The 26,096-nt window shown below is 43.4% G+C and overlaps 1 protein-coding gene across 1 annotated transcript; it reads right to left on the reverse strand.

The window, feature by feature from the left end:
• Positions 1 to 3,192: 3,192 nt before the first annotated feature.
• TSPAN6 (tetraspanin 6) lies at positions 3,193 to 24,606 on the reverse strand. The gene is made up of 8 exons (XM_060756383.2): positions 24,439 to 24,606; positions 19,090 to 19,278; positions 15,582 to 15,656; positions 13,036 to 13,134; positions 10,922 to 11,077; positions 8,476 to 8,559; positions 5,652 to 5,753; positions 3,193 to 3,626 (listed from the first exon to the last, which is right to left on the reverse strand). The coding sequence occupies exons 1-7, from the start codon at positions 24,523 to 24,525 to the stop codon at positions 5,685 to 5,687; spliced, it is 759 nt and encodes a 252-aa protein (XP_060612366.2). The 5' UTR covers positions 24,526 to 24,606; the 3' UTR covers positions 3,193 to 3,626; positions 5,652 to 5,684.
• Positions 24,607 to 26,096: the final 1,490 nt, after the last annotated feature.

Raw genomic sequence — 26,096 nt, forward strand, 5'->3', positions numbered from 1 at the left:
GAATTCCACGCACAACTCTAGAAATGAGCCTTCAAGGCATTTGTAACAGCCAGAAGTTGAAGGAGTCATCTGTCGTTCCGCAGGATTCAATAGGAGGACATTCACTGAGATTTGCAGGAGTCTTCATGGCCGCGTGCTCCATGTCCCATCCTTCCCTTCCCCATCTAAAATGTGTTTTAAAATCCCACAATTCCCAAGAAATGCAGAACCAATGCAAGCGTGAAGACACTGGCAAAGCAATGCCATCAAATCAAAACATGAATTTAAGAATAAAAGATATGCAATTATTTATTACATTTTCAAGGCAAAGAGGACTTCCTATTGAATACAAAAATCTGCTTAAAAGCACCATGTCGTAATAATACTGCCGATTGAAATCGTGCCTAATCTGTGGGGTCCTTCCTGCTAAAACTAAACCCCCCGATTCCCCCCACACGGAACCTCTCGACACAAAAATTATCAAGTCAATCCTAAAAGGCTTTATCCAAATAACACTTTTAAAAAATATATCATAAAAATAAATCAGTTAAGAAAGAAAGAGGGAGGGGGAAAGTGGGAAGCCTTTTGCCAAATGCAAAAGACTGGAGTGAGGAAACGAAGCTTATTTCAAGAGGCACAAATGCAATAATCCCTTTTCCCCTGTTCCCAGGTCCAATTTTGGAGGCAGATTCAAGAGCAAAGGATCCCAAGGCTGACCATGATAACGCCAGGGAAACAAAGTAATGCTGAAAATCCTACATAACATTAAGAAGAATAAATTATTTAGGCTGAGCCCGTACAAAAAAAACCAAACAAACAGCAATAGGTGCACTGGGAGAGATGATTTGGGGACTATGAAGCTTTGCAACTTAACTTTGTTGACATACAGCTCCCAGAATCCACGTTTAGCATAACCAATGGCCAGACTGGCTGGGGTTTTATAGCAACTGTTGTCCAGCCAAGTTACATTTCCAAGAAGCCGCTCCAGAGCACTCTACAGTCCCTTCTACACTGCCATATAAAGCAGATTATCAAAGCAGATAATCCACATTATCTGCATTTAAGTGGATTAGATGAGTTTACACTGTCATATAAAAGGTAAAGGTAAAGGTTTCCCCTTGACATTAAGTCTAGTTGTGACCAACACTGGGGGGTGATGCTTATCTCCATTTCTAAGCCAAAGTGCCGGCGTTGTCCATAGACACCTCCAAGGTCATATGGCCGGCATGACTGCACGGAGCGCCATTACCTTCCCATCAAGGCGGTACCTACTGATTTACTCACATTTGCATATTTTCGAACGGATGTGTTGGCAGAAGTTGGGTCTAACAATGGGAGCTCACCCCACTCTGTGGATTCAAACCGCCAACCTTTTGGTCAGCAAGTTCTGCAGCTCAGTGGTTTAACCTGCCATACCACTGAGGCCCCCTACACTCCCTTCTAAGTTAGGGCTAACAACAGGAGCTCACCTCGCTCTGCATATTCAAACCACCAATCTTTTGGTCAGCAAGTTCTGCAGCTCAGTGGTTTAACCTTCTGTGCCATTGAGGCCCCCTACACTCCCTTCTAAGTTAGGGCTAACAACGGGAGCTCACCCCACTCTGTGGATTCAAACCGCCAACCTTTGGGTCAGCAAGTTCTGCAGCTCAGTGGTTTAACCTGCCATACCACTGAGGCCCCCTACACTCCCTTCTAAGTTAGGGCTAACAACGGGAGCTCACCACGCTCTGCATATTCAAACCGCCAACCTTTTGGTCAGCATGTTCCACAGCTCAGTGGTTTAACCTGCCATACCACTGAGACCCCCTACACTCCCTTCTAAGTTAGGGCTAACAATGGGAGCTCACCACGCTCTGTATATTCAAACCGCCAACCTTTTGGTCAGCAAGTTCCGCAGCTCAGTGGTTTAACCTGCTGCGCCACCACGGCCACCTACACTCCCTTCTATGCTCCCATATAATCCAGATTACCAAATCAGATAATCTACATTATCTGCACTGAACTGGGTTAGATGTTTCTACACTGCCATATAATCTAGTTCAAAGCAGAAAATCTGAATTTTATATGGCTGCATAGAAGGGGTCATCAACATCCCCCTTTTCCAAGAGAATGGAGCGTAAACCACCTTTACAGCCAAATGACAGCCATGTTTTGCTCACAGGTAAGTCCCATTGAATTCGATAAGGTTTGGGGCAAGGAAATGTAAAAATGCAACATTTAGTGTTCATAAAACAGAAACAGCTGTGCATATAGGACCCTTAGTGTTATACCAGCTGCTGTACTTCACAACAACACCCTAAATCCATTAAGGACTCATTAGAACAAGGCAAAACGGGGAAATTTTCCTGCAGCATCCAGAGTTTGGCAGGAACCTAAGAAAACCCATTTGAAGGCAGCACTATTTACTTGTAGTAATGGCTGTTTCTGTTCCAGTGATGTGTTTTCAGGAACTCATCCAAACACCCTTAGAGGCCATGTATGTCCATTGTATTACTTGCTCTAAAGTATTAAAAAATTGAGCCGTCATTGTGGCTAGAGTATTGTGATATATGTTGAGACGTACCCAACAGATATCACAATAGTCTAGCCACACTGTTCAGGCGGCTTTCAGTTCAGGCACACGTTGATATTTTGAAGGCTACTTGAGTTGTTGTCTGTCTTCTTAATGCAGAGGACAACACATTAAGGGCAAAGGGTATCTTCACAAGTGTCAATAATAATAATAATAATTATTATTATTATTATTATTATTATTATTATTAGGTTCTTGTGGGTTTTTTCGGGCTATAGAGCCATGTTCTAGAGGCATTTCTCCTGACGTTTCGCCTGCATCTATGGCAAGCATCCTCAGAGGTAGTGAGGTCTGTTGAAATTAGGACAATGGGTTGGAATTAGGACATTGTCCTAATTCCAACAGACCTCACTACCTCTGAGGATGCTTGCCATAGATGCAGGCGAAACGTCAGGAGAAATGCCTCTAGAACATGGCTCTATAGCCCGGAAAAAACCCACAAGAACTTAGTGATTCCAGCCATGAAAGCCTTCGACAATACATTATGATTATTATTATGGATTTCCAAGTTGTCATCTTTAAGACCATGTTCCAGAAGCATTCTCTCCTGACGTTTTGCCTCTATCTATGGCAGGCGAAACGTCAGGAGAGAATGCTTCTGGAACATGGCCATACAGCCCAGAAAACACACAACAACCCAATGATTCCGGCCATGAAAGCCTTTGACAATACATTGTCATCTTTAATTCTAAAAACTATAAATAAAGTGAAGGGACCAAGCAAGCATGGAGTGTGGCATTGCAACAAGGCTTCACCTCTCAAGAATCTGCTAACTCTATAGAGGCCAAATTCTGAACATAGCTGGCGTCTCTATCCGTGCCCTGGAGGAGTGAAGCGAATAACTTGCTATTTACTATCTATTCCATCCAAAATTCTTTCAAAACAGCCCTGACTACAACCTGAAGGTGAACCCTGTACACATGTCATTGCGCTCAGGTCCAGAAGAGAAGAAACAGGTCCGGGAAAACGTAGTGTCATCAGCCAGGATTCCAGGAGCTTGCGTCTGTCAGCAAAGTCGTTCCCAAAAGAGTCCTTTTTGTTTGTTTTCAAGATACAAAGAAAGTGTCCCCAAATTCTGAAAGAAAAGAATGGAAAATAATGAATTCCATGGAAAGGTCGACATTCCAGAGTGCAGCTGTTGCATGGCTACTAGGAGTTTACGAAGAGCACAGTTAGAGGAATGTGCTGTTGCTGGCTGCCCTTCTTAAGGTCTTCCCATAGACACAAGGGAAACAAGATAGGACAGGACTTTGCTCCAAAATAGCACAGTTGCTCTTATGTTTGTGTCTCTCCTGCATATTTCTAGTTCCTTTTGAAAGCCATCAAGGGCTTTATTATTAAGTATTATTAACACTGGGAGTCACTCTGGACCGTGCTCTGACCTACAAGAAGCACTGCCCGAATATCAAGCAAAAAGTGGGTGCTAGAAACAATATCATACAAAAGCTGACTGGCACAACCTGGGGATCACAACCAGACACAGTGAAGACATCTGCCCTTGCGCTATGCTACTCTGCTGCTGAGTATGCATGACCGGTGTGGAACACATCTCACCACGCTAAAACAGTGGATGGGGCTCTTAATGAGACATGCCGCATTATCACAGGGTGTCTGCGCCCTACACCACTGGAGAAATTACACTGTCTAGCCGGTATTGCACCACCTGACATCCGCCAGGAAGTAGCAGCCAATAGTGAAAGGACCAAGGCAGTGACATCTCCAGTTCATCCCTTGTTTGGGTATCAGCCAGCATGTCAATGACTTAAATCAAGAAATAGTTTTCTAAGATCTACAGAGACACTCGCTGGAACACCTCAGCAAGCGAGAGTCCAAAAGTGGCAGGCTCAAACCCAGAACCTCAATCAATGGCTGATACCCAATGAGAGACTCCCCCCTGGGCACACAGAAAACTGGGTGACTTGGAAGGCGCTGAACAGACTGCGCTCTGGCACCACAAGATGCAGAGCCAACCTCAAGAAATGGGGCCACAAAGTGGAATCCTCGACATGCGAGTGTGGAGAAGAGCAAACCACTGACCACCTCTTGATCCATGGTCCTTATCATGTCTCCTCTTGGCCTTCTCTTCTGCAGGCTAAACATGATCAGCTCTTTAAGCAGCTCCTCACAGGACTTGTTCTCCAGACCCTTGATCAGGGCCGGAAGTTTAGCACAACTGGTAAATCATCAGCAATAATAAGATCTATCAACCAAAAAGTTGCAAGTTTGAAGCCCTGGGTTGGCGTGAGTTGCCAACTGTCAGCCTAGCTCATTGTTTACCTAAACAATTCGAAAACAGTTTTAGCTGAGGTGAGAGAAATTAGATACTGCTAAAAGTGGGGGATGTGTTTTACGACACCATAAAGAAAGAAGATCAAAAAATGCTGAGTGACCAAAAGGAAGGAGGAAGTCCTGATGGCTCTTCATCATAGAGGATAGAGCAACAGCATCCCCTGGCCTCGAGCCTAACCTTCCTTGGCACCTCCTTCGGTTCTGTCTGTCTATTATGTATACAAAGCAGCACTGAATGTTTGCTGTGTATGTGTACTGTGATCCGCCCTGAGTCCCCTTTGGGGTGAGAAGGGCGGAATATAAATAAAGTGTTATTATTATGTTATTATTATTTGAGTGGCCATTCTCTGGACACATTCCAACTTAAGAGTCAACCTCTCCCTTCAATTGCAGTGCCCAGAATTGGACATGGTGTGATTGCAGACATGGTTTGACCAGGGCAGGATAGAGGGATAGAATGACTTCTCTGGATCTAGACATTATACTCCTGTCTAGATCCTGTCGGTTGGTTAATTGGGGTGTCTATATAACTCAAGAGAAGTGAGCTTTACGCTGAATGTCGCTATGAACCAAGATCCATGCTGTTGGTTGTGGGAAGAAATTCCTTCGCCCAACATTTCAATTAGGAGTTTGCAACAGGCTGGTTGGGGGACAGACTAGCTAGGTTCCTATGCTTTTTGTGTACTTCCTGTCTCCAAACTGTGCCATATTCAAAGGACTGAAAGACCTTACAGGATCGTTTATCCTCCTTGAAAAGGCATGCATGCAATTCAATATGAAAATTGAATATTCAATATGAAAAGACTCCTACCTGGTTGCAGCCGCGACCCAGCGGGAGAGCAATCTACACCATCTCGTATTGATTATTCGTGATTGATCGGGAGAGGCAACAAGCAAGGAAGATGCCAATCAACTGGGGGAGAGAGAAAAAGGGCAAGATCAAGGGTTAATGGGTACCCACAAGTGGAAAGTGTGATGTTTACTTTCCAAGGATTTCCACTCTCAAACAACTGCAATACATGAAAGCAACTGGAACCACCAGCTGTTTGGAACAAGCTGAAGATAAGATGAGATATCAAAATGAAAAGAAGTTCCAACAGCCTCTTTTTTTCCATCTACAGTTTAGATAAGGCAAAGATCATCAACCTGAATACACACTCTCAGTAGCACTCCTTTCAGGTTATCAGCTTGTACTGCATGGATCACCAACAGTTCCTGAAGTTCACACTGATTGGAATTGAACTTCAACCGCTGCAGAATATGCAATGTAATTTTGAGCTGGGCTGTACACATGACTCAATACAGAAGTTACATTATGGTTGAAATATGCTTCTATCTTGCTCTTCTGCCAAGATCGATGTGCAAAAGTACTTAGAGCAGTACTTCCTAATGCCACAACCCCTTAATACACTTCTTCATGTTGTGGTGACCCCCAACCATAAAATTATTTTTGTTGTTTCTTCATAACTGTAATTTTGCTCCTGTTGTGAATTGTAATGTAAATATCTGATATACAAAATGTATTTTCATTCTGTGGACCAAATTTGGCACAAATACCCGATACGCCCAAATCTGAATCCTGGTGAAGTTGGTGGGGGGCTGATTTTGTCATTTGGGAGGTGTAAATTGCTGGAATTTATAGTTCACCTACAATCAAAGAGCATTCTGAACTCCATCAACGATGGAATTGAACCAAACTTGGCGCACAGAACTCCCATGACCATCAGAAAATACTGGAAGGGTTTGGTGGCCATTGACCTTGAGATTTGGAGTTGTAGTTCACCTACATCCAGTGAGCACTATGGAAACAAACAATGATGGATCTGGACCAAACCTGGCACAAATTCTCGATATGCCCAAGTGTGAACACTGGTGGAGTTTGGGGGAAATGGGCCTTGACATTTGGGAGTGATAGTTGCTAGGATTTATAGTTCACTTACAATCAAAGAGCATTCTAAACTCAGCCCACAATGGATCTGCACCAAACTTGGCACACTACCTGGATGGCGAACATTGCATACTGGTGGAGTTAGGAGGACTGATTTTGTCATTTGGGAGTTGTAGTTGCTAGGATTTACCTCCAACAGGAAAGAGTTCTTTCTCCCACCCTGGACCTTCCACAGATATTGTTGTTCATTCGTTCAGTCGTTTCTGACTCTTTGTGACCTCATGGACCAGTCCACGCCAGAGCTCCCTGTCAGCCATCACCACCCCCAGCTCCTTCAAGGTCAAGCCATCCATCCATCTTGCCCTTGCTCGGACCCTCTTCCTTTTTCCTTCCATTTCCCCAGGATCGTTGTCTTCTCTAAGCTTTCCTGTGTCCTCATGATGTGGCCAAAGTGCTTCATCTTGGCCTCTGATATCCTTCCCTCCAATGAGCAGTCAGGCTTTATTTCCTGGAGGATGGACTAGTTGGATCTTCTCGCAGTCCAAGGCACTCTCAGAACTTTCCTCCAACACCACAGCTCAAAACCATCTATCTTCCTTCGCTCAGCCTTCCCTATGGTCCAGCTCTCACATCCATAGGTTACTATGGGGAATACCATTGCTTTAACTATGCAGATCTTCATTGCCAGAGTGATGTCTCTACTCTTGACTATTTTATCGAGATTGGTCATTGCTCTCCACAGATATATAAACCCAATTTTCCTCATTTCCAACAAACCACACAACCTCTGAACATGTTTGCCTCAGATGCAGGCAAAATGTCAGGAGAGAATGCTTGTAGAACATAGCCATACAGACGGAAAACCCTACAACAACCCTCTTATCAGGACCTCGGATTGTGAGAGGCTGTGTCTTGTGTGCAGTATATGTCTGAGTTCTCTCATGTAAAAACCTGTCTGTAAATAGTAAGCAGGCACTTTGGGGAAAGAGGGCTTGTTTCTCACCAAGGAGGACAAAAAACCAATTACCTCACCTGCCACCCGAAGTGCTACAGCTCAAAATGTGATCACTTCATTCTGTGCAGCGTGGGGGGGGGGGGGGAGATTATCTTGCTGCCATCTGAACTGGATTATACACTTCCTTTGAGCATGAAAGGTCAAACGACGGAGAGGTCAAACCACAGAGGACTCCGAGAGCCAGAGCCAACTGTTCTCGGAGTGAAACATAAACATAACAAAATAAATAAAGCAGGCATTGAGAGAAAGAATATGATTGCTAGTTCATGTAATCAGGAGAGGGTTGTGCTTCACTTCCTGCCATGGCAAGCGCATGAGATGCCCTATGGCGCACCTGGGTGACTTGAACACTCATTCGTAAGTGCCTCGAGACAGGTGCATAAGCTCAAAGAATTCAACTCCCGGCAGGATTTGGGAGCAAACTGCTCTGCCTTAATAGTGTTGCTTTGCTGGTGCCAAGACGCTGGAAATAGCAGATTGGCCCATGCCATGAATCTCGCTTCATGCAATGTGTACCTGGCCATGAGCCAGACACCTGCACTCTGTCATTCCATGTGTGAGAGAATGCAGAAGGCCTTACCTGTCCATTCCAAAGCTCCTGGCTGTCCCCATATTTTTGTGACCATCCTACCATCAAGGAAGGAAGGCAGGTGCGAGGCACAAGAGCAACGCACATCCATTAGCACAGAAAAGAATTAGCCTGAACACTGCGCTCAGGAAGGAATACTTTACCTGGAAGCAGGCCGTGCCAAATGAGATCCCGGCGACGATGCTCATTTTGGAGTCCATTGTTTGTATCATCAGATCGAAACAACCCTGTTGGGAGTGGAGAATATTAAAAAAGACTGTACACATTACGGCTTCTGTGCAACTGATGCTCGTGAAAAAAGAAAGCATCTACATACCTCAAGCCCAGATGAAACCTTAACTTTGGCTTCAGTTAATCCAGTGGTTCTCAACCCTGCTAATGTCACAGACCCTTAACACAGTTCCTCATGTGGTGGTGACCCCCAACCATAACATTATTTTTGATGCTACTTCAGAACTGTAGTTTTGCTACCGTTATGAATCGAAACGTAAATATCTGATATGCAGGATGTATTTTCATGCACTAGACCAAATTTGGCACAAATATCCAATAAACCCAAATTTGAATATTGGTGGAGTTGGGGGGGGGTGATTTTGTCATCTGGGAGTTGTAGTTACTGCGATTTATAGTTCACCTACAATAAAAGAGCATTGTAAACTCCACCAGTGATGGAATTGAACCAAACTTGACACACAGAACTCCCATGAACAACAGAAAATACTGGAAGGGTTTGGTGGGCATTGACCTTGAGTTTTGGAGTTGTAGTTCACCTACATCTAGACAGCACTGTGGACTCGAACAGTGATGGATGTGGACCAAACTTGGCACGAATATTCAACATGCCCAAATGTGAACATTGGTGTAGTTTGGGGAAAATAGCCCTTGACATTTGGGAGTTGTAGTTGCTGGGATTTACACTTCACCCTCAATCAAAGAGCATTCTGAACTACACCAACAATGCAATTGAATCAAACTTGGCGCACAGAACTCCCATGACCAACAGAAAATACTGGAAGGGTTTTGTGGGCATTGACCTTGAGTTTTGGAGTTGTAGTTCGCCTATATCCAGAGAGCACTGCGGACTCAAACAATGATGGATCTGGACCAAAATTTGGCATGAATACATAATATGCCCAAGTGTGAATACTGGTGGAATTAGGGGGTAATAGCCCTTGACATTTGGGAGTTGTAGTTGCTGGGATTTATAGTTCACCAACAATCAAAGAGCATTCTGAACCCCACCAACGATGGAATTGGGCCAAACTTCCCACACGGAACCCCCATGACCAGGCATGTGGCCCTAACCCTAACCCTCCCCCCCCCACCCGAAATTTATTTAAACTGTTATGTTGATTCATGTCATGAGGTTTTGTTTGTTTTTTTAATCGTGTCAGGAGTGACTCCTGGTGTGAGAGAATTGGCCGTCTGCAAGGACGTTGCCCAGGGGACGCCTGGATGATTTGATGTTTTACCATCCTTGTGGGAGGCTTCTCTCATGTCCCTGCATGAGGAGCTGGAGCTGATAGAGGGAGCTCATCCGCCTCTCCCCGGATTCGAACCTGCGACCTGTCGGTCTTCAGTCCTGCCGGCACAGGGGTTTAACCCACTGCGCCACTGGGGGCAGCATGTCATGATGTGATCACCATGCTCAATATATCCCATATGCATGGGGGTATTGGGATAACGTTACAAAAGGTTTACTAGTGTAGATCCTCAGCCCCCCCCCCCCCCCCCCCGGAATCAAACTCAGCCCTCCCCAAATCAAAATCCTAGCTACGGGCCTGCCCATGACCATGTGTTTTCTGATGGTCTTTGGTGTCTCCTCTCACACCCCCTCAGGGGTCCCGATCCCTAGGTTGAGAAACTCTGAGTTAAGCCAATATGGGTCTTCATCCCACCCCAAATTGAGTCTAATGCACCATCAAATCTAATGCGCAGGTTCATTTTCAAAACCCTGAAACCAAAAAAAAGTATTTGCTGCTGAAAGTAATGCACAATGGAAATCTGCGTTTTGGCCATTATAGTTACTGCCTGCTTTGAAATCATTCTTTAAAAACAAAAGTGTTAAAACACCAAAGTTGTCAGCAATAGAAAATAAAAACTTGGAATGCATCTGAACAATCTACTCTAATTGCCTTGGTTCAGTGCCATGGAGGGCTGTAGTTTTACAAGGTCTTGAGCCCTCTCTGCCAAAGAATGCTGATGCCTCACCAAACTACAGATCCCAGGATGGCACAGCATTGGGATTCATGGGAGCAGAGTGTTCCAGTAGCCGCAAAACAATCCCTCCATCATACTAGTCTGCTACTGGCTACCACATTGACTTGATCAGAGATATTAGTCTCCGGTTTCCCTTTAAACTGAATTAAAGCAAGAGAAGCAAGACATTAAATGAAGGAAGTGGAAAGTTATCTCATTTCTCCTCCAGAGAAATTCTGGCTTCAGGCAATCAGTTTCCACTTTTTGCCCTCCGCCTCGTCCGTCCCCAGGCTCTCTCTGGTGTTTCAATCGAGACCAAATCTCATTATTGTAACACCAACTCTTGATTTGATCAATTTTTCCCCATCCATAATGTCAGAGTATGCTTACGTTCTCATACACCTTCCTCTTTGCTTTCTCTAGGTCCTTCCGGTCTCCAACTGTACAGTCGTCTAAGGACTTGCAGCAACTCAAGGGAATCCCATTCTGCTTGAAGTACTCAGTGGCGCTCCAGTCTGTGAAATTCGAGACTCCGCAACAATGCAACTGTCACAAGAAGAAGAAGAAACCAGGACACAGAAGGCTCATTTAACCCCAATCTGCTCACATGTGGCTTCCTTTGGGGACATTTCCACATTCACGCATGAAATATATAGCTTCAAAAATATGAAGAATCCTGATCCCACTGAATGTTTACATCTCTGCCCATCATTTCAGGTCTACCACACTTGCGAGGGAGGTGGGACCAAGAGCAGGACCTCCCCAGAAGATTTTAATCTCTTAACTGGCTCAGAGAGGAAGATACGTTTGGACAGGTAAACTGGGTTCCAATTGGTTGTGCCAGTATCCAAGGTCAGGAGGGAGGGAACTGATCCAATTTCACTAGGAAGGGAGTTCCATTGCTGAGGAGCCACCACTGAGAAGGCCCTGTCAGAAGGCCCCATCCATCTGAACATGAGGAAGAACTTCCTGACTGTGAGAGCCGTTCGGCAGTGGAACTCTCTGCCCCGGAGTGTGGTGGAGGTTCCTTCTTTGGAAGCTTTTATGCAGAGGCTGGATGGCCATTTGTCAGGGGTGATTTGAATGCAATATTCCTGCTTCTTGGCAGGGGGTTGGACTGGATGGCCCATGAGGTCTCTTCCAACTCTTTGATTCTATGATTCTAGGAGGGAGGGAGCTGATCCAGTTACACTAGGAAGGGAGTTCCATTGCTGAGGAGCCACCACTGAGAAGCCCCTGCCGCTCGTCCTCTCCAACCACACTTGCGAGGGAGGTGGGACCAAGAGCAGGGCCTCCCCAGAAGATTTTAATCCACTAGCTGTCTCAGAGAGGGAGATACGTTCAGACAGGTAAACTGGGTTCCAATTGGTTTTGCCAGTATACAAGGTCAGGAGGGAGGGAGCTGATCCAATTTCACTGGAAGGGAGTTCCATTGCTGAGGAGCCACCACTGAGAAGGCCCTGTCGCTCGTCCCCATCAACCACACTTGCGAGGGAGGTGGGACCAAGAGCAGGGCCTCCCCAGAAGATTTTAATCTCCTAGCTGGCTCAGAGAGGGAGATACGTTAGGACAGGTAAACTGGGTTCCAATTGGTTGTGCCAGTATCCAAGGTCAGGAGGGAGGGAGCTGATCCAATTTCACTAGGAAGGGAGTTCCATTGCTGAGGAGCCACCACTGAGAAGGCCCTGTCACTTGTCCCCACCAACCACACTTGAGAGGGAGGTGGGACCAAGAGCAGGGCCTCCCCAGAAGATTTTAATCTCCTAACTGGTTCAGAGAGGGAGATACGTTAGGACAGGTAAACTGGGTTCCAATTGGTTGTGCCAGTATCCAAGGTCAGGAGGGAGGGAGCTGATCCAATTTCACTAGGAAGGGAGTTCCATTGCTGAGGAGCCACCACTGAGAAGGCCCTGTCACTTGTCCCCACCAACCACACTTGAGAGGGAGGTGGGACCAAGAGCAGGGCCTCCCCAGAAGATTTTAATCTCCTAACTGGCTCAGAGAGGGAGATACGTTAGGACAGGTAAACTGGGTTCCAATTGGTTGTGCCAGTGTCCAATGTCAGGAGGGAGGGGACTGATATAATTTCACTAGGAAGGGAGTTCCATTGCTGAGAAGCCACCACTGAGAAGGCCCTGTCAATTGTCCCCACCAACCACACTTGCGAGGGAGGTGGGACCAAGAGCAGGGCCTCCCCAGAAGATTTTAATCTCCTAGCTGGCTCAGAGAGGGAGATACGTTTGGACAGGTAAACTGGGTTCCAATTGGTTGTGCCAGTATCATCCTTGGGAGTGGCTTTTCCCATAAAGGTGTGATGGACAACATGTCACAGAGAGCCATGGACTCTGCTTAGAGATACTCATCTGATGCTTAACTCAGTTGTCCTTTGGGTACTTCCTGCAATTACTGACATAGCAATTAACTGAAAAAGATCTGATCTAATGAAGAAACCACACTGGCCTCCCAGCAGTGAACCCATGAAGAAAAGACAAGTGTCAGCTCACCATGCTCTGGATAGTATCAACTGCATTACTACGTTCATCTTTGGTCCCATTGTACTTCTCCACAGCAACCTCATAGTTTTTCTTGAAGCTGTCTTTAATCTGCAAAGGGGAGAGGAAAAGGAGTGAGATCCCAATTGGCAACTTTCACCAGAGTTTGTATTAATCTGCACTTTGTAAAAAAAAAATCATATTTTTGCAGCCATATGTAGTTAAAAAAACCCACATTTTATACTAATTTGTGATGACATATAAGAACATTTCTACATATCACAGACATATGAATCCATAGAGCTTCCAGTAAAAAACCACCTGTCTCTTTCATTGTTGTCATTTAGGCAGCAGATTGAAACATTTTTTTCTGAAATATTCAGAGATTCATAATGCTGAATCTTCTAATCTATGCTTTTCAAATTGTGATGTGAACAAAAATTGCACTGGATTTTAAATGTACATCTTTAGCTCCTTATAAGAAGAGCCAGGATTCAAACAAAGCATGAAGACCTTAGGGATCTCCAATTGTTTAGGACTCAAACTCTAATTAAACCCCATTCAGTACTATCAAAGCATGAGAACCTGTGCCGTATTTCTTCAATACTAAGATGCCACTGATTGTAAGATGGATATTCATTTCAGTATCACTAACAGAAAAAAGATATCTATCTATATAAATAAAAATGTAATGTTCGTTTGTGGGATTAACATAACTCAAAAATCACTGGACAAATTGACACCAAATTTGGATGCAATACACCTATCAAGCCAACAAGTGACCATCACTTATAAAAACATGGAATAACACATTAGAAGGGACTAAAAAAGCAAAACAACACATTACAACGCATGCGCAAAACCACATATATACACAAACATACATATATACACATATACACACACTGGGCCACAGCAATGCATGTCAGGGGGCGTCTAGTATAGATATAAAAAGTTACAGTTCTAAGATGCACCACACTTTTAGAGATGTTTATATGGGAGGAAGGATGGTCTTAGAATTGATGAAATATGATATCCCAGGTAAAGGTTTTCCCCTGACATTAAGTTTAGTCATGTCTGACTCTGGGGGTTCCTAAGCCGAAGAGCTGGCATTGTCCATAGACACTTACAAGGTCATGTGGCCAGCATGACTGCATGGAGCACTGTTACGTTCCTGCCAGAGTGGTACCTATTGATCTACTCACATTTGCATGTTGTCGAACTGCTAGGTTGGCAGAAGCTGGCGCTAATAGCGGAAGCTCACCCCGGTCCTCAGATTCGAACTGCCAACCTTTCTGTCAGCAAGTTCTGCAGCTCAGCGGTTTAACCCGTATAGACTACTGCATCACACTCTATGTGGGGTTGCCCTTGAAGACTGTTCGGAAAATTCAACTGGTCCAACGAGCGGCAGCCAGACTGCTTACCGGAGCGACATATAGGGAACACACCACTCCCTTGTTGTGTCAGCTCCACTGGCTGCCGATTCAGTTCCGAGCACAATTCAAGGTGCTGGTTTTGACCTACAAAACCCTTTATGGTTCTGGTCCAGCATATCTGTCCAAACGTATCTCCCTCTACGTCCCACCCCGGAATTTGAGATCATCTGGGGAGGCCCTGCTCTTGACCCCACCACTATCACAAGTGAGGCTGGTGGGGACGAGGAGCAGGGCCTTCTCAGTGGTGGCCCCCCACCTGTGGAACTCTCTCCCGGGGGAAATCAGGGCATCAACATCCCTCCTTGCCTTCAGGAGGAAGGTAAAGACGTGGCTATGGGACCAGGCCTTTGGGCATCCTGGCAATTAGATATGGAAACCAGATGGATAGGACCGACAATGTGCGGAAAGTAGAACCTAAACTATGAGTCTGTTAAACGCTGACCAGCAATGAGGTTTGTATTGCTTTTATTGTTTTAATTGCTTTTATGGGTTTTATGGCTGTTTTGCCGATAATAATGATTGTTTATGTTAATTGTTATCATTGCTATAATTGCTGCCGTTACTGATGTTATGTTTTTGTTGTCATGTAATGCGGGCATCGAATTGTGCCTTGCTTGTGTAAGCCGCCCTGAGTCCCCCCCCCCCCCCCGGGGTGAGAAGGGCGGGGTGTAAGCAACCGTAATAAACCTGAGGGGGGGGGGGTGCTTTGCTTTACATTAAATCTTATCAATAGGTAGGGAACATGAGATCAATCCATAACAACACTTACAAGGTCATGTGGCCAGCATGACTGCATGGAGCGCTGTTACCTTCCTGCCAGAGTGGTACCTATTGATCTACTCATATTTGCATGTTTTTGAACTGCTAAGTTGGCAGAAGCTGGGGCTAATAGCGGAAGCTCATGCCACTCCCCAGATTCGAACCTGTGACCTTTCGGTTAGCAAGTTCAGCAGCTCAGTGGTTTAACCCACCGCGAGGCATAAAGTGTACACTGAAGTCAACAGGAAGGCCCTATTTTCAATGAAAGCAAGACCACACCATACTACAAACACTCAGAAGACAGAAAACCAACTTGGCATATCAATGTTCTTGACTCTCTTTTACAAACTTATGGAAACTCACCTCATGCCGGAAGACAAATCCCACAATGGCAGCCACCAGGACAATAAGGAAGACGAGAGTTAAGAACATGGCATACTGTGGACAAAAAAGAAACGTCTGCATCACCTGCCAGCAATTGTTTTCAGCCATTGGCTCTGTAGGTATTTTGGACTTCAGCTCCTGGGCTCGTGCTGGAAAAAGCTTCCGGGAGCCAAAGTCCAAAAGATGCAAAATTTGAAATTCATTGCAACAGCTTAAAAGATCGGTATCGGACAACTGTGAGTCACCATAATGGCCCAAAAGTTGTAAAATGAATGACAATGTCGTAATTCAGACTTATAGTACCATAACCATGGTACAGGATGCCAGTTTCTATTTATACGTACAGTGTACCCTTGGTAACCACTAGGTTCTGGTTACTGCTATGGGTATCAAAGTGCATGGATGTCCAAGTCCCATTATATACAACAGCATTGTAAAAAAAAAAAGTATTCCTCCCATAAACAGGTAAAATCAAGGTTTATTTTTTTTTAATTTACTTTTGTGGGGGGATATTTTGCGTTGGAAATAGCAACCTTCTTCAAGCCTCCTATATGTATTTGTAATGTATAGAATTCAGATTTCTTACTGTATTGTATGTCTGTGTGTTGGGATGCAGATTTCCTTAACTCTGTGTTGTGGGAGGGGATGCAGACCATGTGACCAGATCTGGGCCTGTTCAGATCTCAGACTCCATTTTAGAAAGAGTATGCTTTCAGAAGTCAGTAGAAACGGAATGCTCAGATACTTGATTAGACTCTCAGACTGGAGAGATGCTTTAGTTTTTGGACTATTAAGATTCTAAGAAAAATGCCCTGTGCTATCTGCACAGAGAAACTACTTCAAATCCTATCTGTAGCTGGATTATTATGCAACATACCTGTATACTGAATGCATGAAGTTTGTGAGTAAACCAACTATTTATTTATTTATTTATTTATTTCACAGTTTTCTATACCGAGCTTCTCAACCTCATTGAGGGACTCAGCCCGGTTTCCAGCCATAAAAACATATACATTAAAATATCATATATCACAATTACAAAAACAACTTTAAAAACACTATATATAAAACTACAGTGGTCAGTCGTCCTATTAAGATGGATCTACCTCAACTTCCATCCAGGGTCCTATGGTGTTGTCTCATTCATCGAAGGCCTGACTCCACAGCCACATCTTCACCCGTTTCCTAAATGTTAGGATGGATGGGGCGGTTCTGGCCTCCAGAGGGAGAGAGTTCCAGAGTCGCGGGGCCACCACCGAGAAGGCCCTGTTCCTCGTCCCCACCAGGAGCGCTTGCAAGGCCGGTGGGACCGAGAGAAGGGCCTCTCCAGATGATCTTAATAATCTTGATGGTTCGTAGGGGAGAATACGTTCGGAGAGGTAAACAGGGGAGTCGTTTAGGGCTTTATAGGTCAACACCAGCACTTTGAATTGTGCTCAGAAGCTAATTGGCAGCCAGTGGAGCTGGCGTAACAGCGGAGTGGTGTGCTCCCTGTACCCAGCCCCCGTTAGTAATCTGGCTGCCGCGTGTTGGACTTGCTGCAGCTTCCGGGCAGTCTTCAAAGGCAACCCCACGTAGAGAGCGTTGCAGTAGTCTAAGCGGGATGTAACCAAAGCGTGTACTACCGTGGCCAAGTCAGCCCTCCCAAACTACGGACGCAGCTGGCACACAAGTTTTAATTGTGCGAATGCTCCCCTGACCACCGCTGAAACCTGGGTTCCAGGCTCAGCGATGAATCCAGGAGAACTCCCAGACTGCGTACCTGAGCTTTCAGGGGGAGTGTGACCCCGTCCAGCACAGGCTGTAACCCCGTACCCTGTTCGGTCTTACGACTGACCAGGAGTACCTCTGTCTTGTTATTTTAAGGAAGACTATTTATTTTTTATTTCTTGAGAGCATCATTTAAACCAAGGGAGAGATGTTTTTAGGCAACTACTCTGTGTGTGTGTGTGTGTGTGTGTGTGTGTGCGTGTGTGTGTGTGTCTGTGTGTCTGTATAGATATAGATATAGATATAGTGCACTGGCATATCTTTCTCCCTAATAGTTCAAAGAGATATCTAGGTATATCAGTCTAACAGCTGAGAAACCTAATTGCCTTGCATAAATACTAATGGATATTTACTACCAAGGAGGTTGACTCAAAGGAGTTTTTTAACTCTTCTCAGGAAGATCATACTTTCAAAAAGGTTACGATCTCTAACAAGGTCATGCCTTTCCAAAATATTCCCATTTTTCCCAAATGGTTCTGAATATCCATTTCCCAAAAGGTTATGGAGATTGCCATTTTACAAAATTTTGAAGCCATGGATGGTGGAATCCAAAGATGTAGAACTCATAGACGTCGTAGGTCAAGTGAGTATATGTTGCAAAAACAAATAAAGCAGTTTATGGTTCACTATGCTCAACTGTAAAAAATGCTACGAATATTCCATATCAAGATCCAGAAGAGGACTCAAAGTGATTTAGCTTATAGATGAAAACATATGACTCTCCAGATGTTGCTGGACTACAACTCCCATCTTCCCTGGCCCCTTGCTATATGTGTTTGTGTGTGTATGTATATATGCATATGTATATGTGTGTGTGTATGTATATATGTGTGTGTGCGTGTGTTTTCTCCTGATATTAAGTCCAGTCATGTCTGACTCTACGGGTTGGTGCTCATCTCTATTTCTAACCAAAGAGCCGGCATTGTCCACAGACATGTCCAAGGTCATGTGGCCAGCATGACTGCATGGAATACCGTTACCTTCCCGCTGGAGTGGTACCTATTGATCTACTCACACATGCATGTTTTTGAACTGCTAAGCTGGGGCTAATAGCAGGAGCTCACCCTGCTCACCAGATTTGATCCTGTGACCTTTTGGTCAGCAAGTTCAGCAACTCAGTGTTTTAACCCACTGAGCCACTGGGGGCTCCTGTGTGTTTATTATATATGTATACTCTTATTGCTTTCCACTTACAAGTGGTTTACTTACACCATGGCCATACGATTGTACCAGGAGTTTCTCCATTTCCTCTTAAGCCTAGTAGGCATTTGGGGAGTGACAAACTATGGCTGAAACAAATAATGCCTGACATTTAGCTGTTTGGCTCAACTTTTGCACAGTTCCTTATCAAGTGTTTACACAGAAGCCACACCTTTAGAAGTGCATCACTGGACTATGGCACCAGCAAGTGAATCACAGAAATATATCTGGGCTAGAAAAATACATCAGGGCTGAACTTGTGTAGACAAATCATCATAGTAGCCAAGGCTACAAGAAGCCACTTTGCACTAGAACTGAATTCACCACTGGGAGGATGAAGGCAATTTAATATAATCTGATGTGTCAAGATTCAGTCGCAGTTGGTAAACCCCATAAAAGCATCTTCTACAGAGTCTGCTGTAAACACTGTGCATATGTAAATGGGTGGCATTCAGAAACTTTTGACCGTTGCCAAACCTTTGGTAAAGGCAGGCACAGGGTTTGCTTGGGCACTTACCAGTTTGAGCATCCATGTGCTCCCGCGGCAGGTGGCAAAGCAGCCGAATGTCCCCAGAAGGATGACAACTGTGCCCGTGGCAATCAGGACATAGGGGACGTTGGTGGCCTTCTCATTGAGCAGGGAGAAGTACACCTCCAGGCTCACTTTCCCCCAGATGCCAACGGCCAGAAGGATTATGCCAGAGAACTGAAGAACAAGGGAGGAAAAAGAACTCCATCAGGGAAAGCTCCCCTTGGTCGTCAACAACATTCCCACATTACCTTGTTTCCCTTTCACATTTTTTGTTTCCAAAACAATATATTATGTCAACAGTACCCAAAATGCTTTCCGCAGAACTTGAGGGTTCCACAAAAGCCTTGCAAAAGTTCCAGGAAAGGTACAACCTCTTAAGAATCAGACATGACTAGACTTACAAGGGACAACTTTTACCTTTACCTTTTTACCCTGTCTTGAGCCACCAGGAAAGGCTGATACTAAATACTATTATTGTTATTATTATTGTTATTATTATTATTATTATTAACTTTATTTGTACCCCGCTAGCATCTCCCGAAGGACTCGATGCGGCTTACACAGGCTGAAGCCTCAGAACACAGTACAGCAAAACATAACACAACAGCAAAACAAAGCAAATCAAAATAGTTAAGCAAAATAACAACAGCAGTAACAATACATCAGGACACTTTAAAACTGGGCCGGCCAGAGCAGTGGGTACAGTGTTAAAAGTGCTGAGATGGCAGGAGGAACGTAGGATTAAAATAAGTGCAGTGTGCAGCGATCTTAATTATACTATTATATTATTATTTACACCAAAACATAACTAGAAAGGGTATCCAAGCACTGCTCCTCTTTCACCTATTGATGTGAATCAGGGTTTTCACCTTATATTTGTCATTGCTGTAGATCAACCAGAGGCTGATGGTTTAACTGATTATTTAGAGAGGATTGTGAGCTATCTTGTGGCACAAAGTGATGGGCTCTCAAGTCTGGGAAATGATGGTTCTCTCTGTGAGAAAATTGGCTTGGAAAGTTCAGGGTCTCAAGGGCATTTGAGGAGTCAGAAGTAGCAACAGCAGATAAGGAACTAAGTGAAGACCTAAGTGATAAGGAGGGCTCCCACGAGAACCCACCTGTAGCTACAAAGATCAACAAAAGACTTAGTTTACAAATCAGAACTGAAAATAGATTGTGTCATTTAGAGAGATTACATGGGAAAGTTGTGCAGGAAATTCATGAGAAACAGAATGATTTCAAGGGTGTCTATTAGACAACAAGTTGTTTACCTTAAGGTTAGTCCAAGCAACACTGCGTTAGAGAGAAGCCATGCCTTGAGTTCTCTTGTTCCTGGTTCAAGTCAAGCTTTGATTTTGGATTTAAAATATCCTGGAAGTTCTCTATGTTCCTGTTCATGTACTCCTGCTCAAGTTTTCCTAGTTATAACTTCTGGATTGTGGACTTAGGCTGTATCTGTGATTTCTAGCTATTCCTGGACTTTGTCACCTCTGGAACTTTATGAGACATTTGGATTATTGTCTGGTTATCACCTGTTGTTAACCTTTTTGGATTATATATCTTCATTTCTTAGTTCTGATTATTTATTTGCTTTTTATATGTTTTACAATAAACTGTTTATATTTCTGGACTCTTGTGTGGTGTGGTGGTCATAGGTGTTTCCAGGCCTGGAGTGCAACAGTTGTACCCTGTTTCGAGCCATCAGGAGAGGCAGGTAACAAAATACAAATTATTATTATTATTATTATTATTGGTTGTTGTAGGTTTTAGAGGTAATGATGCCTGCCATAGATGCAGGCGAAACATCAGGAGAAAAATTGCCTCCAGAACATGGCCATATAGCCCGGAAAAACCTACAACAACCCATGGATTCCGGCCATGAAAGCCTTCGACAACACATTATTATTGTTGTTGTTGTTGTTGTTGTTGTTGTTCCTGGGCTATAAATGTCATTTCCTAATTGGTTCTATCATTCAAAACATGGGGAAAGTTTATTAAACTGCAAAAACTTTGTTTGTGCAGGACATCCTGCAAAACACGTTGCTATAGTTTTTCAATGAATATGTCATCATTGAGTCTCAACCAATTCAACAACATTTGTGGCAGCCGCGAAAACAAAGTTTTTGGAGTAGAACAACTACTTTCAAAGTACGTACTGCACAAATAAACAGGAAGTTACACTTTCAAAGTAGGAACTGTTTCAAATATTGTTACACAGTGTTATTATTAATAATAATATTTATTTACACCCAAACGTAGGAGTAAGTTGGATGCAGTCACTCATAGAGCTTTTCAAAACTAAGTACAAAAAATGAAACAATGTACATGATTCTGGTCTGAACCCAATTAGTTTACTGTAACAAATCAAATGGTTGTCATTGTATCCACAATATTTTCTTGGACCACAATGAAGGAGAGTGGTTACATTGAAAATGTTTCCACTTTCATTGGAAAACTATACAAAACACTCAGGAAAAAAGAAGGAGGAGAGGAGGTCAAATGCTGCGGGTTCGCAATGATTAGGCCCTTTCCACACAACATATAACCCAGAACTTCAAGACAGAAATCCCGCATTATCTGAGTGTGGAGTCAGATAATTACAGGGCCTTCCACACAGCCACATAACCCAGAACATCACGGCAGAAAATGCCACGTTATCTGCTTTGAACTGGGTTATTTGAGTCCACACCGCCATATATTCCACTTCAAAGCAAATATTGTGGGGTTTTCTGCCTTGATATTCTGCGATATAGGGCTGTGTGGAAAGGTCCCTAGAGACAAAGTTCGGGTTCTGTGAAGGAGATCAGGGAAAGAGTTCGGGTTCCGCAAAGGAGATCAGGGAAAGAGTTTGGGTTCTATAAAGGAGCTCAGGTAAAGAGTTTGGGTTCCGTGAAGGAGATCAGGGAAAGATATCGGGTTCCACAAAGGAGATCAGGGAAAGAGTTAGGGTTCCGTGAAGGAGATCAGGGAAAGAGTTTGGGATCTGCAAAGGAGCTCAGGTAAAGAGTCAGGGTTCCATGAAGGAGATCAGGGAAAGAGTTTGGGTTCCGTAAAGGATATCAGGAAAAGAGTTTGGGTTCCGCAAAGGATATCAGGGAAAGAGTTTGGGTTCCACAAAGGGTATCAGGGAAAGAGTTTGGGTTCCACAAAGGAGATCAGGGAAAGAGTTTGGGTTCCACAAAGGAGATCAGGGAAAGAGTTTGGGTTCCACAAAGGAGATCAGGGAAAGAGTTTGGGTTCCACAAAGGAGATCAGGGAAAGAGTTTGGGTTCCACAAAGGATATCAGGGAAAGAGTTCGGGTTCCGCAAAGGAGATCAGGGAAAGAGTTTGGGTTCTGCAAAGGATATCAGGGAAAGAGTTTGGGTTCCGCAAAGGATATCAGGGAAAGAGTTTGGGTTCCACAAAGGAGATCAGGGAAAGAGTTCGGGTTCTGTGAAGGAGATCAGGGAAAGAGTTCGGGTTCCGCAAAGGAGATCAGGGAAAGAGTTTGGGTTCCACAAAGGAGATCAGGGAAAGAGTTTGGGTTCCACAAAGGAGATTAGGGAAAGAGTTCTGGTTCTGTGAAGGAGATTAGGGAAACAGTTCGGGTTCCATGAAGGAGATAAGTGAAAGAGTTGAGTTCTGCAAAGGAGATCAGGGAAAGAGTTCGGGTTCTGCAAAGGAGATTAGGGAAAGAGTTTGGGTTTTGCGAAAGAGATCTAGGAAAGACATCAGGTTCCATGAAGGAGATTAAGCAGAGTTTGGGTTCCATGAAGGAGATTAGGGAAAGAGTTTGGGTTCTGCGATGGAGATTAGGGAAAGAGTTCAGGTTCTGTGAAGGAGATTAGGGGAAAAGTTCGGATTCTGTGAAGGAGATAAGGGGAAAAGTTAGGATTCTGTGAAGGAGATAAGGGAAACGGTTAGGGTTCTGTGAAGGAGATAAGGGAAAGAGTTAGGGTTCTGTGAAGGAGATAAGGGAAAAAGTTAGGGTTCCACAAAGGAGATCAGGGAAAGAGTTAGGTTCTGCAAAGAAGTTGGGTTCTGCAAAGGAGATCAGAGAAAGAGCTCTGGTTCTGTGCAGGAGATTTGGGAAAGAGTTTGGGTTCCGTGAAGGAGATTAGGGAAAGAGTTCTGGTTCTGTGCAGGAGATTTGGGAAAGAGTTTGGGTTCCGTGAAGGAGATCAGGGAAAGAGTTCAGGTTCTGTGCAGGAGATTTGGGAAAGAGTTTGGGTTCCATGAAGGAGATCAGGGAAAGAGTTTGTGTTCCGTGAAGGAGATCAGGGAAAGAGTTCAGGTTCTGTGCAGGAGATTTGGGGGAAAGTTAGGGTTCCATGAAGGAGATTAGGGAAAGAGTTCGGGTTCTGCGAAGGAGATCAGGGAAAGAGTTCGGGTTCTGCGAAGGAGATCAGGGAAAGAGTTCGGGTTCTGCGAAGGAGATTAGCGAAAGAGTTCGGGTTCTGCGAAGGAGATTAGCGAAAGAGTTCGGGTTCTGCGAAGGAGATTAGGGAAAGAGTTCGGGTTCTGCGAAGGAGATCAGGGAAAGAGTTTGGGTTCCGCGAGGACCATTTCTAGGACTCGAGAAAATTTGGGAAGCCCTGCATGGCGTTTTCCCCAACAAGAAGGCGACTATTTGGTATCAGGCACATACTAAGTTGCCACATGAAAGGAGAGAAAGCGCATGGAAGGGATCAACTCACCTGGTTGCAGGGCCTGGAGCAGCAAGGGATGGAAGGAAAGGACAGGGATTACTGAGTGCATTCCAGATCTGATTTGCTATTCCCTCATCAACAGGGCCCAGAAGGCAAACAGGAAAAGAAAGGACGGAATCCAAGAAAGTAAACAGAAGAGAGAAAGAGAGAGGAAATGCATTGCCAGGGGGGGATTTGACCTTTCTTTGATGCTCTGTTATAAAACCATGGACCACATATCTCATCAGCCACAACCAATACACAAGGCTGATGGGAGTTGTTGTTCCTACTTCATTCTGTATTCTTTCCAATGGAGATGGGAACAAAGGAAGAGCTCCCTGCTCCATCCAGAACCAGTTCATTGTTCAGAGAAGAAGAGAGCAATGCATTCCCTCCTTAGAGTTATAGAAAGAAGAAAGGATGGAGATCTAGAGCCTAGACTTCCCTGCTCGATTCTAAGCGACGTCTACACTGTAGACTTAACGCAGTTTGGTGCCACTTGCAAGTTCAATGATTTGGAATGCTTCCAGTATTACTTTGGCAAAGTTTTGCAAGGTTTGCAGACCCATAACACGCCCAAAGTCAGAGCAATCAATGTGTTACCAAACTGCGTTAACTCTGCCGTGTAGACGCCCCCCTTTTGTTCCCAACCGGCTCAGGGCTCACCCAGAAGACGAAGCTGTAGATGAGGAGGACGCTCTTGAGGCAAGTGATGACCGGCTTGGTTTGCAGCCTCCGCGAGGAAGAAGCCATGGCAAAGCCCCGAAACCCCACAATCGCTCCTTCGGGAGAGACTTTCCGGAAAGTGCCGAACTGGCTCAGCGGCTCGGCCCCACCCACCGCCCGCCCGACAAGAGACGAAGCATTCCGGGAATGTCCGAAAAGACACGACGGGGAGTTAAACCCCGCCCCCTTTCCCCGAACATTCCCGAGAAGAGCCGAACAGCGCCGAAACTTCAGGGAGACCCTTTCCTGGCTCCAGAGGGCAATGTATTACCGACAGATGGCGCCAGTCACCTATACCTTATACCTATATTAATACTAATACTATTTCAGTATAATAGTATAGTCCAATATAATAATGTAGAATGCTAAAATTGTGCTATGCTAATTATATATATATATATATATATAAGACCAATATTGTTATATAATAATACTATTATACCTATCTTAATACTAATAGTATTGCAGTATAGTAGTATAGTACAATATAATAATGTATAATGCTAAAATTGTGCTATGCTAATTATATATATATATATATATATATATATAAGACCAATATTGTTATATAATAATACTATTATACCTATCTTAATACTAATAGTATTGCAGTATAGTAGTATAGTACAATATAATAATGTATAATGCTAAAATTGTGCTATGCTAATTATATATATATATATATATATATATATATAATATTATATTATAATACTATTATAATGTAATACAATATAATAATATAAAATAATATAATAATAATATAATAATATAATATATAATAATAATATAAAATAACAATATTATTATATGGTTATAATAATATTATTATATAAGACCAATATTGTTATATAATAATACTAATATACCTATCTTAATACTAATAATATTGCAGTATAGTAGTATAGTACAATATAATAATATATAATGCTAAAATTGTGCTATGCTAATTATATATATATATAATATTATAATACTATTATAATGTAATACAATATAATAATATAAAAATATAACAATATTATTATATTGTTATAATAATAATATTATATAAGGCCAATATTGTTATATAATAATACTATTATACCTATCTTAATACTAATAATATTGCAGTATAGTATTATTATTATTATTATTATTATTATAACTTTATTTGTACCCCGCTAGCATCTCCCAAGGGATTCGATGCGGCTTACACAGGCCGAAGCCCCAAAAACACAATACAACAATACAATACCCAAAGCAAATTAAAAACAGTTAAGCAGGAAAACAATAACAGTAACAATACAACAAGACACTATTAAAACTGGGCCGGCCGAGGTAGGGGTACAGGGTTAAAAGTGCTGATGTGGCAGGAGGGATGTGGGATTAAATATTAGTGCGGTGTGTAGTGTGCAGTGATCTTGCACACTGTGTGCAGTATAGTACAATATAATAATATATAATGCTAAAATTGTGCTATCCTAATTATATATATATATATATATATAATATTATAATATTATATTATAATACTATTATAATGTAATACAATATAATAATATATAATAATATTGTTATATAATAACAATATTATTATATTGTTATAATAATATTAT

Source organism: Anolis sagrei, chromosome 10, assembly GCF_037176765.1.
Source record: "Anolis sagrei isolate rAnoSag1 chromosome 10, rAnoSag1.mat, whole genome shotgun sequence".
Taxonomy (NCBI): domain Eukaryota; kingdom Metazoa; phylum Chordata; class Lepidosauria; order Squamata; family Dactyloidae; genus Anolis; species Anolis sagrei.

Excerpts from the sequence above, each read along its gene's own strand:
- TSPAN6 (XM_060756383.2), bottom strand. The coding sequence starts at position 24,525 with ATGGCTTCTTCCTCGCGGAGGCTGCAAACCAAGCCGGTCATCACTTGC. Across the intron at positions 19,279-24,438 it reads TCTACAGCTTCGTCTTCTGG|TTCTCTGGCATAATCCTTCT; the intron begins GTGAGCCCTGAG and ends CTTGTTCTTCAG. Across the intron at positions 15,657-19,089 it reads GCACATGGATGCTCAAACTG|TATGCCATGTTCTTAACTCT; the intron begins GTAAGTGCCCAA and ends TTTTGTCCACAG.